We start from the raw sequence: 12,911 nt of genomic DNA, 5'->3' as shown, positions 1-12,911 counted from the left end.
ATCCTCTAGAATTCGATATTGTTGATATGATAATAATAATATTCATAAAAATTTTTTAAATCAAAACAAAAAATTGAAAAACTTTATTTATAACAAAACAAAAAACTTTAGCTAGAGAAACAAATCTAAGTTCGTTCTCAAATCATAAGTTCTTTCCAAAATTTATTAATTTATCAAATGTTAAATTCGATTCCAATGAAACTAGACTATTGGAAAAAGGATTTAAATATAATCTTAGAGACCATTCAAATAAATCTTTAGAGTACTTAGCAATTGATTCAGAGTTAGTTTTACAATCATACTCCAAATCAGGACACTCAAATTTAAATTTAGATAAACATAACATCAAAAACATATTGAAAACAAAAATAATACCCAGCCCTACGACAGTTGACCAAAAAATTGTCAAGTCAATTGTAACAAAAAGCAATGAAAATAATTCAGTTTTTACTCGAGCCGATAAAGGAAACAGTATTGTCGCCCTAACTAGATCAGAATATATTGAAAAAACAATAGACTTCTTAAATCCAAAAAAATTCAAAATTATGAAAAAAGATCCAACTAATTCTTCTCAAAAAATAATAAAAGAAACAATAAATCAATCCGTTAGTCTTTTCCAAAATCAACAAATACACAAATTTATTTCAATGAATCCACAGATCCCAAAATTATATTCCTTAGTAAAACTTCATAAAGATAATAACCCTATTAGACCTACAGTTTCTTTCATTTCAACACCAAGCATCAAATTATCCAGAGCTCTAATAACAATTATACAAAAAGAAACAAAATTTAATTCTGTATACTCGATAAGAAATAGTTTAGAACTGATTGAGAAAATAAAACATATTTATTTGCCTAACAAATCTAAATTTGTTTCTTTCGATGTACAGAACTTATTTCCTAGCATTCCCCCAGCAGAAACTATTAAAATAATAAAAGAATTACTTGTTACCAATAACAAAAATCCGATTATAATGAATGACATTTTAAATTACTTAGAAATATGCCTCAGTCAAAATTACTTTCAATTTAATGAAACCATTTATAAGTCTGATGAAGGTTTGATTATGGGGAACCCTTTAAGTCCAATCCTAGCAGAAATATTCATGAATAACTTAGAAAACAAAATTCACTCTAACAATAACACAAAATATTTCCTTTATTGGTTTAGATATGTAGACGATATTATATGTTGCTTCAAAGGTACAAATAGACAACTTTCTTTGTTCACAGAATTTATCAATAACATTCACCCAAGTATCAAATTCACTTCTGAAATTGAACATAACAATTCACTCAACTTTCTTGATTTAACAATTACCAGAAATAATAACTTTCATAGTTTCAGTACTTTTAGAAAACCTACACATACTGATACTACCATCCATGCTACTTCTAACCACCCGTTAAACCAAAAAATGGCTGCATACAATTGTATGATCCATAGATTAATCAATATACCTATGAATCATGCTAATTTTTGTAAAGAATTAAATTCAATTAAACAAATAGCTGTGAATAACGGTTACAGTCCACATGTTATTGATCAAATTTTGAGGAATAAACAAAGAAAGCAAGCTTTGAGTCTAACATACCCTAAGGTAAATTATGGTATTGATACTAAATTTTTTTCGTTAACTTATGTTAATGATATTTCTGAAAAGATTGCTGAATACCTAAAGACAAAATTCAATTACACAATATCCTTCAAAACAAGTAACAACTTAGAGATGTTCATTGAAAACAATAAAGATAAAACAGATAAAGAAAATAAATCCGGTGTCTACAAGTTAACCTGTAATGATTGCCCCATGGTTTATATTGGACAAACAGGAAGATCTTTCAATAAAAGGATAAAGGAACACCAAATAGTTATACATCTGATAGTTCGTTTTCAACCTACGCGAATCACTTGAAAGAATGGGACCATACCTTCAATAATAACTTTGAAATTCTTCATTTAGAAAACAAGAGCTTAAGACTAACACTCTTAGAATCCCTAGAAATAAACAGGTATAATACCCAAAATATTCTGTTGAACGAACAAACGGATGTACACCCATCCCCTTTATTGAATTTCTTCCGATAGTTTGGAAATCCCAGGCGGTAAATTGTCCAATATAACTTTGTAATTTGTGATACCCTTTCGAATATTTTTCTGTCAATTTTGTTCCTATATAAGATTCCGAAAACCTCTGTACTCTTATCAGTTCAGAAATGTAGCTTGATGAAGCCACAGTGTGGCGAAACAATTGTTGCTAACAATTAAATAATATAGTGGAAATTACTTCGTTTTATTACATTTTTTGAACTATCTACTGACAACACCATAGGTTTATTTCTATCATAAAACTGCAGTAGGTACCGGACCTGACACTAATATTTCTTTCAAATTATTGAAATCTTTTTTCTGGTCATCCATCCACAAAAATTCTACATTTCTTTCCAAAAGTTGACGCAGTGGCCATGTATTATGTGGAAAATTTTTATATTATTTTTTCTAGCTATCTCCAACACATTTCTCAATCTCTGATCATGTTCACTTTGAGTTTTTCCCCATACAATAATATCATCAATATAAACTTCAGAACCTGTTGATTTGAATAAATTTAGAAACTTCTTCTGAAAAACTTTTGTTTCAGGTTTCAGTCCATAAGGTAACCTCAAAAATTCAAACCTACCAAAAGAAGTACCAAAAGTACACAGGTCCGAACTTTCTTTGTCTAAGTTAATCTGATAAAATTCCTGAGTAGCATCTAAAGTAATAAATATTGTTGCTACGGCCATATCACTCGTAATTTGATCTAGAGTAGGAATCGGACAATATTCCCTCTTTATTACCTTATTCAGATTTTTAGGGTCTAAACATATTCTAAATTTTCCACTGGGTTTCTTTACAATCACCAGTACATTCACCCAATCAGAAGGTCCCTCCACTTTTTGAATGATTTTATTAGAGAATTATTCCTCAATACTATTGTACAGTCAAGCCACGGTGTATAGAATTTACACCGTGGTCAAACATGATTATTAGATGTGGCGCCACTGTGCTCAACGTGGCTACGTGGCAAACCCCCCGCTGTCTCAACAATTACACCCTTAGTACGAGAGTACTGAAAGAGTCCTTCCTTCCTTCTCGTCCAGACCCTCAAGTCATCAACACGTGCTCGTTAAGTAACTACGCGCCGCACCACCACAGTTGTAAACCTTGTAACCAAGCAAAATATACACGTGAACCCGATACAGTCTATTTTTCGTTCCCGAAAGGGTGGTCCTTCATCACGCCTATTCATGGTCCAATCGAGCCGCATATAAAAAAGAACCAGTATCTCGCCACGTGCATTTCTAGTTTTCTTGTATTTCAAGTATTTTCGCAACCCAAAAAGTGCGAAACAGTTCGGCATATTTATCGTCAAGATTGCAGCTGTGACGTTTTCAAACATATTTAAAATACGGGGTAGACACAATAGAAATAGAGGTCAGATTGAGAAAGATTGAATCGTGTTTTGATGAATTCGAGATTGTCCAATCACGACTTGGAATGTTAGATTCAGAAGAAGAAAGACAACGGGAGGAATAAGAAACGATCTTTTTCAAAACCATATCACTCGCAAAAGGCATTCTCGCGACGGATAGAAGTAGTCACTCGCATAGCATTTCCGAAAGTAGTATATATATATATATATATATATATATATATATATATATATATATATATATTCTTTTGAGAAAGAGCAATAAAAAATATTAATTTCAAACAATCAAGCATATGTGTCGATGAATCTCAGTATTAGCAGAAGAAATGTAACGGGGCATCATACATTCCAACGTATGATACAAGAGAACAGATAAAAACCTCAGCAAAAACTCCGTCTCCCCGTATCGGTGTAGTGACTGGTTTGTGTAAACGTTTACAGAATAAGCTGACATAATTCATATTGAAGGACTTCCTCTTCAACCAAAACAAAATTTTCTTTATCCTCTCTTTTCGGTTGACGACTCTATAATTTCCAATTGGATCCTAAAACAAAAAAAAAAGAAGCAGAAAGGAATACTAAATATTAGTTTTCATTATATCGATTTGAAGTTAACTACCCATTCTAAGAAAGAATCTGAAACTGAATGGATAGCTTGGAAACCATCATGAAATTTATAAATCGGACAATCATTCACCAAGTGGTCAATGGTCTCTTCTACACCACACTCACATAGTGGGCTATCAATAGAATGCCATTTGAAGAGGGTACTATTACAACGACCATGACCAATTCTAAGTCGATTCAAAATACACCAAATTTTCCTAGGAAGATTGAAACCTAGAACTTTTTGAGGGATCACCGACAAGACTTTTGATGAAGACGTTAGAAGAAGTCCATCCCGAACGCCAAATTTCCTTGTCGCTTTCATTGGATTCAAGGAAGGTATTAGTCCATAAAGGTTTGCGTGATTTCAATCTAGAAGTTCTAGAATCTGGGAAATAGGATAAAATTGGAAATGAGTTCGGGTAGAAATGAAATTTATCCCAAGATTTCTTGACTGCAACCTGTCTACGAATATGAGGCGGAACTATATGTGATAGCACCGGTAACCAATCTAAAGGAGTAGATCTAATAGTCCCACTAATAATTCTCATAGAAACGTTAAGCTGTGCATCAATTTTATGAACATGAGCACTATTAAACCAAACAGAACAACGGTATTCAGCAGCAGAAAAAACCAAGGCCAAGGCTGCTGTACGAAGAGTGTTGGCATCAGCACCCCATGAAGATCCTGCTAATTTTTGGAGGATATTATTCCTCGACTTCAATTTCATACGCAAATTTTCTAAGTGAACCTTGAAATTCAAAGAAGAATCAAGTTTAACTCCAAGATATTTGGGGGCAAAATTATGATTCAAGACGGAATTATTGAAAGTTACTCTCAATTTTCTGTGTTTTTGTTGATTATTCGAAAGTAGGAATAATAGTCAATTAAAACTGCCGACCATCATCACTTCGTCAATATGTCGTCTAATAAGAAGGTCGATGCGAGCGTTGCTCCTCAATCTGATAATTCTAAATGCGGATATTGCAAAAACAACGTAGTGAAAAGTTGTGTAAAATGTGGTGTATGCTCCAAGTCATTTCACCCTAGCTGTGGGGTAAAATTTGGCAAATGCTGTGGAGAAACAATGATAGTCCAGAGTGTCACCGATACGAAGGAATCTGAAAATTTTGAAAAATTAAGTGGTATCAATAACGATTCTACGATGAAGGATCTGATGATCAAAATTATTGAAGAATTGGAGGCGAGAAATCTTCTACTAATGGAAAATACTGCGCTTCTGAAAACTAAAATTTCCGATATGGAAAATAAATTAAATGAAAAAGATGTTCAAATAACCACATTGAACAAAAAACTGAAAATTCATACACATGTGCCAATAACTGATAAGGATGTTTTGATTTCGACTGCTATGATTCCTGATGTGAATGCGTCAACTAATGATCGGGAAAGTGTAAAGAAACAACTGAACTCTACACAGATGCAGAAGAGATCGGCGCTTACAGTAGGCAGTAATACTAAACAACAACAAAAGAATAAGGTTACATCGAAGAATGTAAACAAAGCAATTCAAGAGGCGAAGGATATACAATTGATGAATAAATACATCGAGATGGAAAAAGACGTTCCACGAGAGAAATCTGAGGAAGATAAATTGGAATGGAAAATTCAGTCTAGGAAGAGATCTAGATCGCAGAGGACACTTGTGGTGGGAAATTATGGTGGTCCATCTTCGGTGGAAGGTATTGAAAAATACAAGGCATTTCATGTGTCCAATCTGAAACCATCAACAACTGTGGAAGAACTTCAAACATTTTTAGGTAAAAACTTTACAGGAGTAAGATGTGAATTAGTCAAGTCCAGATACCCAGAAAGTTATGCTTCATTCAAAGTATTAATAAAAGAAAGTGAGTTTGAGAAAGTTCTTGTCAGTACCAACTGGCCAAATAGGTCAAGCGTTCATAGGTTTTTTCAGCCTCGAGCTTCATTTCTGAAGCCGACTTGAACACTTCCATGTCTAAATCTTCAGTAACCTTCTCAAGTGAAAAAGTGAATGCTGTCAAAATAATTCATCAAAATATGCGATGCATTAGTAATAAAATACTTATGCTGGATGATATTTTCTCTGATGTAAACTGTGATTTTTTACTAATTAGTGAACATTGGCAAGAAAAAGTCAATATTAATATATTAAAACTAAGAAATTTCACTCTTTGCACAAGTTACTGTAGGGTAACTATGAAGCATGGTGGTGTTGCCATTTATAAAAATGATAACTACATTCATGACATTTCTGTTGTGAATATCGAAAATTTAAATGTTGAAGGCATTTTCGAATGTTGTTGCATTAGGATTCCGACTGAAGGTATGACAATTGCTGCTTGTTATAGACCTCCATCAGGAGATTTTGATTTGTTCTTGCAAGTTTTCAATGAATTTCTCAATTACTTATCCACTATGTCAGGTAGAATAATTATTGGAGGAGATTTTAATATAGACCTTTTGGTTCATAGCGACAGTTCAATGTTTTTCAGGGATTCTATTGCGTGTTTTAATTTTCAGTCGGTTATTTCATTGCCAACTAGAGTCACTTCAACATCGAGAACATGCATAGATAATTTTCTGATAAATTTTGACGATGGATTCAGTACTAGTGTGAAAGATTTTTTTGTTTCTGATCACTGTGCTATTTTGATAAATGTGAAATCAAGTATTTCAGAGAAAAAACATAAGCGTTCAATTTATGCCAGAGTGCATAGTGCTGAAAATATTGAGACTTTTAAATCTTCTTTATATCAAGAAAGTTGGGATGAAGTTTTTGAACATAAAAGTCCCAATATGTCTTTCAATTGTTTTTCTCAAATTATTCATTATTATTATGAGAAATCGTTTCCCATGAATAAATTCAACTCTCATTCAACTCAGAGTAAGGTCCTTTGTTCTGAATTGACAGAAATCAGAAACCTTGTTAGCCTTTTTGGTGAATTAGCCAAACAAGATGAACGTTTCAGGGGGGATTTCCGGTATTATAATAGTATGTACATGAAAAACCTATCTGAAATTCAAGTAATGCATTTTGATGCTGAAATAGCACAATCAAATAATAAAACTAAAACTACATGGCAGCTTATTAATAGAATAAAGAAAAAAAACCATAGTAAAAATAACATTGTTATTGAGGAAAATGGAGTGAGAATTTCTGAGATTACTGCGGCCAACAATTTCAATGATCATTTTTTGAATTTTACCTCACTACCAGTTGGAGTGGATACTAAATACGCAGATAATAATGTCCAATTCAATAATAACACCATGTTTATGACTCCTGTCTGTGAGGGGGATATATTGAGTTTAATTGCTAGGCTGAAAAATACAAATTCTGCGGGATTTGATAATATTTCCAATAAAATAATTAAAATATGTAAGCTAGAACTTTGCAAGCCGTTAACTTATCTGCTCAATTTAACAATTGAAACGGGTATTTTTCCGGAAAAACTCAAACTAGCCATAGTAACACCTGTTTATAAAAGGGGTGACACTAATTCTTATGAAAGTTATCGTGCTGTCAGTATTTTATCTAGTATAGGCAAAATTTATGAGCTCAAGATGAATGAAATGTTGACTTCATTTTTTGATAAAAATCCTTTATTATCAACTGCCCAACATGGGTTTACGAATAACTGTAGTACGGAAACTGCACTCTATGAGTTTTATAATGAGATTGTGGCAGATCTAGATTTTGGTATGCATGTTGTGGGTCTGTTTGTAGATTTTTCTAGAGCCTTCGATTTTGTTAACCATGAACTTCTTCTGCACAAGCTGTACCGTTATGGGGTTCGAGGTCTTAGTCTGGACCTGTTCCGATCTTATCTGACAGGTAGGTCTCAGGTTGTGAAGATCGGTGGAGTTTTGAGTACCATGAGATATACTAATACAGGTGTTCCCCAGGGGTCGATTCTAGGCCCAAAGCTGTATGTAATTTTTAGTAATGATCTCCCAAAATTTTTGAAGAAGAAATCACCTTCATGTAATATAGTATGTTATGCGGATGACACAAATATTCTTGTTTCTGGTGCTGATATAGAACAAGTCAAAATCTCTGTTGCAAATACTTGCAATGATATTTTTGAATGGTCAAAAAAGAATAATTTATTGCTCAATTGTTCGAAAACTCATGCGGTACATTTCTCATTGAGGGTACCAAGGGTGATAGACAATGTAATTCCGATAGCTGATGGCGAGATTCATTTTGTCCAACACACAAAGCTTCTGGGTGTTGTTATGGATTCTCGATGTCGATGGACAGAGCACATAGAATTTTTGTGTGGTAAAATCCGTAATAGTTGTTTTTCACTCAGATTCATGAAAAAGTATTGTAGCAATACTACATTGAGATCAATTTATTTTGCTAGCATTCACTGTCACTTGAGATATGGTGTGTTGAATTGGGGTTGTGCCACTGATGTTGGGAGAGTATTCATACTGCAAAAGTACGCAATAAGAATAATTGCTGGGATTCCTTTTCGAGAATCATGTAGGTCATCCTTCAAGGATTTAAAAATACTCACTTTGGTAGGAATTTACATTTTTGAAGTTTGTAAATATGTGTTCATGAATAGATATTTATTTGTTGATGATATCAAACATTGTTATAATACCAGAGGAAAATTTTTGTTAGCACCAAAAAATCACAGTACTACGTATTATCAAAAAAATCTGCAGTATATGGGTTGTAAAATTTTCAATAGGTTACCTGTAGAAGTACAAAATTCTCCAAATTTATTTATTTTCAAGAAGAGGGTTAAGTCATTACTTTTAGATAAGAATTGCTATTATATTTCTGAGTTTTTTGAATGAATGTATTTATTTTGACGTTTTCTTTTGTTGTATGCTCTCGCTCTGTATATTTAACATAAGAAATAAAGATTATTATTATTATTATTATCAACTTACCTCATTTTTCGGGCAACTACGAAGAGTGGATAAACTTTCACGACACGTTTTCACATTTGGATAGAATTTATACCGTGGTCAAACATGATTATTAGATGTGGCGCCACTGTGGTCAACGTGTCGCACCCCCCCCCCTCAAGAATTACACCCTTAGTACGAGAATACTGAAAGAATCCTTCCTTCCTTCTCGTCCAGACCTTCAAGTCATCAACACGTGCTCGTTAAGTAACTACGCGCCGCACCATCACAGTTGTTAACCTTGTAACCAAGCAAAATATACACGTAAACCCGATACAGTCTATTTCTCGTTACCGAAAGGGTGGTCCTTCATCACGCATTATTCAACTATTCTTTAAACTATCTAGCAATGGAATGGGAACTTTTCTTACTGGATGAACTACTGGCACCGCATCTTTTTCGATTTGAATATGATATGGTTCTGACTTTGAACACCCTATCCCAGTAAAAATATCCTCAAATTCGTTAATTAAAAAGCTATAATAATTTTGATTATCTATATTATCAACTCTTTTGAACAAATTGAATTTTACACAATCTTTCAAGCCTAATATTGATTGAGAATGATTATTCACTATGTAAAGCATTATGTCAAATTCAATATCGTGTTTTTTGCAATTCAATTTACATGTTCCTTTTACATCTAAAAGATCACCTGTATGAGAAGTTAATTTTTGTTTAGTTCTTTGAATTAACGACTCACTCAAATTCAATTTTTTTTAAATTTTATATGGTAAACCATTAACCATGGCCACTGTGTCTACTTTTAACTTAACTATTTTATTATTTACTTTGATTTCCGTAATCCATTCATCGCTTATCGAATTAATTCTTTCTACATTGCCAACAAAAAATGAATTTGAATAGACTGTACCTGAAACTTGTATCACTTCGTCGACTTCTTGTTCCACGTTATTGACTCTTCTGGTCCTCTTCTGATTACAGCAGCTGGAAAAAAGTTTTTTCTTGCAATTGAAGCACTCTTTACCATATGCTGGACAATTGTTAACTGCATGGTTTCCTCCACATCTCTTGCATGACTTTATGTGATTTCTTCTGTTTACTGCGTTCACTTCTACATGGTAATTTTGTTCTTGAATTGCCTCACTTCCTTGTTTAGATGTTTCCAGTATCTGACATATGTGGACAGCTTTTTCTAACGTCATTTTATCGTCTTAATCTTCTTGTAATAATTTCTTCCTTGTAGAGGTGTTCAGTATACCATAGATAAGGACAGTTTTGGTTAGACTTTCCTGAAGGCTCCCCAACTTACACTTCATTGAAGCTTCTTTCAAACTGGTGACAGAATTTTCTAGTGATTGGTCATTTAGTTGAAAAAAAACATTTTCCTTAGGTAGAAAATGTTGTTCAAATTTATCTATCAATTTCGAGAGTTGGTTCTTCTCCTCTTCTTCGAATGTGAACGTCGTGTAATTCTGAAGCACTCTTCCCCGATGTAATGTAATAATTGAGCACATTTCGTCGACTCACTTTTCTTACAGATCTCAGTTGCTATTAGGTAGTTTTCGAAACGGCATCTCCATAACTTCCAATTTTCGGCCACGTTTCCATCCATATTCATTGGAGAGATTCCACGATTATCACCCATTACTTTTATTTATTTAATTGCCAAATGCTTAAACTGTTCGCAGCGCCATGTAAAGTGTATGGTTCTAATTTATAATAAGCTCTGATTCACTTACAACTTTATTTAATATGTATTTATTTATGTACAGTTATATCTAACACTTCGTATGCCAGGTACCTTGTGTCTGTGTTCTTCATTGATCATAGACTACTATTGACATTTAGGGCTACGTTCCATACCTAACAATCAAGGAGTTACTTGTAATGATAGAATTGTTGAAACTTTTTCTTTCAATCATTTGTCGTGATGAAAAGTTATTTGCATCATATATTTTCAAGTGAGCGTCCTAGGAAAAAATCGTATAGATTACCCTCTAGAATAAGCTGAGTATATCGGGTTGTACAGAGTGTCCGAAAAAAAAGAAATTTCTTCCTCGACGAATAGCCAGTGAGGGATCTACCGTAAAGTATACCGTCACTAGACGCAGATAATGATCATCATATTTCCTGGATGAGATTAATACAAGAAAAAAGTTTTGATTCAAGAATATTTTTGTATTACATGCGATATAAAAAGAATGAATACCTTTAGTTTTTGTGAAATGAGAATATGACAAGTGAAATTACAGTATTCGAAGGTTTGGTGGATCGCAAACATAAAACAATATTTTGAATTAATTTTTGAACGAGAACATGAGACAAGACAATGACTGCCTGATCAAGCTGAAGAACAATAAGCAAGATGACAAATATTTATTAACTAAAGTATTATGTTCAGAAAGGAATATTATTCACCAGGAATAACATCTTTCTGCATATAGTAAAGTTTTATTACGCAAAAATGACATGTAAGTTTTCAGATTTAAAATTCGCACCAAAACGCGTGAAGGTGTCATGGCGTCACTAGTGACAACAGCTTGCAGCAGTTGACCAGGATACGCTAGAACGGACCAAATATCCCGACCCAATCGATGATTCGGGTATCTTCGTGAATCTGTTTCGTCGTATTTCCTCGAGCTTCGGTTTCGAATATTAGGATACGCTAAAACGTACCAAATATTTGGACCCGATCGATGATTCAGGTACAGTCCATTCAGGAATTATTGACATCGAAGTAGGCCATGAACGTCTAGTCGCGGCTTTATTTCTGGTTACAAAAATATCACTAAAAATTGCTATGGTTCATCATAGAAATAACCAGTTTAAATTATTTTAATCATTTTTGTATGCGAAAGATCCTGAATTTTCGAAATTACTATTATTACGAAGGGACGCATACAGTCATGATTTCATAAATTGAAATTCAGATTATATAACGTAAAAATATAGAGAAATCTCATTTCAAGGAAATCCAATGAAGAGATATATATTCATTTAAGAGTCGCCCATGAAAGATCCCTTTGAAGATCATTAAAATATGCATATTCCTTTTCACCAAAGGCTCTTCAAAAATTGTTGCATTACTGATGGACACTGGATACCAACCTGCTTGCAAAATTCTTATCAAATAACTCTTATGGATCATTTTAACTGTGGTGTCTAAAGTGGTGAAGAAAACAGAAAAAACTGGTTGATAAATTTAAATAGTGTAGCTTAGTGAATGAAAGAGCCATATTATAATAAGACAGAAATAAAATTCAAAGAATCCATTTAGTATATGAAAAATTTTGACATCACAGTTGTACTGCAACTTTCAAAATTGGAATCAATTTATCAGCCGATGTGTAAATTACTTTCTAAAGTACCTATTTAGTATTTATTGAAACTGACATGAATGATTGATTAAACTTGTATGAAAAATATAGGTACTATTTGTACTCGAGTTTTCTGTTTTTTATTGAAATGCTTTTATACTAGTTTCCATTAAATTACATAAATTATTTTGCCCATAACAGCTTTAACTCACTCACTAAAAGCATTTTTGCATGAAATTATTTTTGATTTGTGAATTTTAAAATTTAATTGCATTCTATTATTATCTTCAAGTGGGTAAGAGGTGAAGAAATTCTTGAAGTTACTCTTCTGAATATATTTTTCGATTAAATACTCAGTAAAAATTCTATAAAGCAATTGGAATTTATTAGATTTTTGGATTACTCATTGAAGAACAAAAAACAGATATAACAATACTTAATTTCAATATAGAATATAAACTATAGATGCAATGCCAAGACTTTGTTTAGCAATCCAATTATAAAATAATTCTCTCTTCATAGATTTATAAAATCCTCATGATCACCACTGTCAAAACAAAACATCCAGGTAAAAATCCAAATATCCAGCATTCAAAATAGTGCTACTTCTAC

The 12,911-nt window shown here is 32.9% G+C and overlaps 1 protein-coding gene and 1 long non-coding RNA gene across 8 annotated transcripts in view; one reads left to right on the top strand and one right to left on the bottom strand.

Annotated features, from left to right (window-relative positions):
* LOC123673441 (inactive dipeptidyl peptidase 10) overlaps positions 1-12,911 on the bottom strand; it is a 536,532-nt gene that overhangs the window by 373,034 nt on the left and 150,587 nt on the right. The window contains exon 1 of one of the 7 annotated variants that reach the window (XM_045607923.1): positions 9,893-10,779. The exons of the other annotated variants lie outside the window; for them this stretch is intronic. Coding sequence (XP_045463879.1) covers positions 9,893-10,184 — 292 coding nt within the window. The 5' untranslated portion in view covers positions 10,185-10,779. Of the gene's footprint in view, positions 1-9,892; positions 10,780-12,911 lie in introns of those variants that run through there. 7 annotated transcript variants of the gene reach the window in all.
* LOC123673524 overlaps positions 1-12,911 on the top strand; it is a 35,227-nt gene that overhangs the window by 4,404 nt on the left and 17,912 nt on the right. The gene's annotated exons all lie outside the window — the stretch shown is intronic.

This window comes from Harmonia axyridis, chromosome 1 (assembly GCF_914767665.1).
Source record: "Harmonia axyridis chromosome 1, icHarAxyr1.1, whole genome shotgun sequence".
NCBI lineage: Eukaryota > Metazoa > Arthropoda > Insecta > Coleoptera > Coccinellidae > Harmonia > Harmonia axyridis.
Note: the sequence above shows the minus strand (reverse complement) of the source record. Positions and strands in the feature narration are given on the sequence as shown.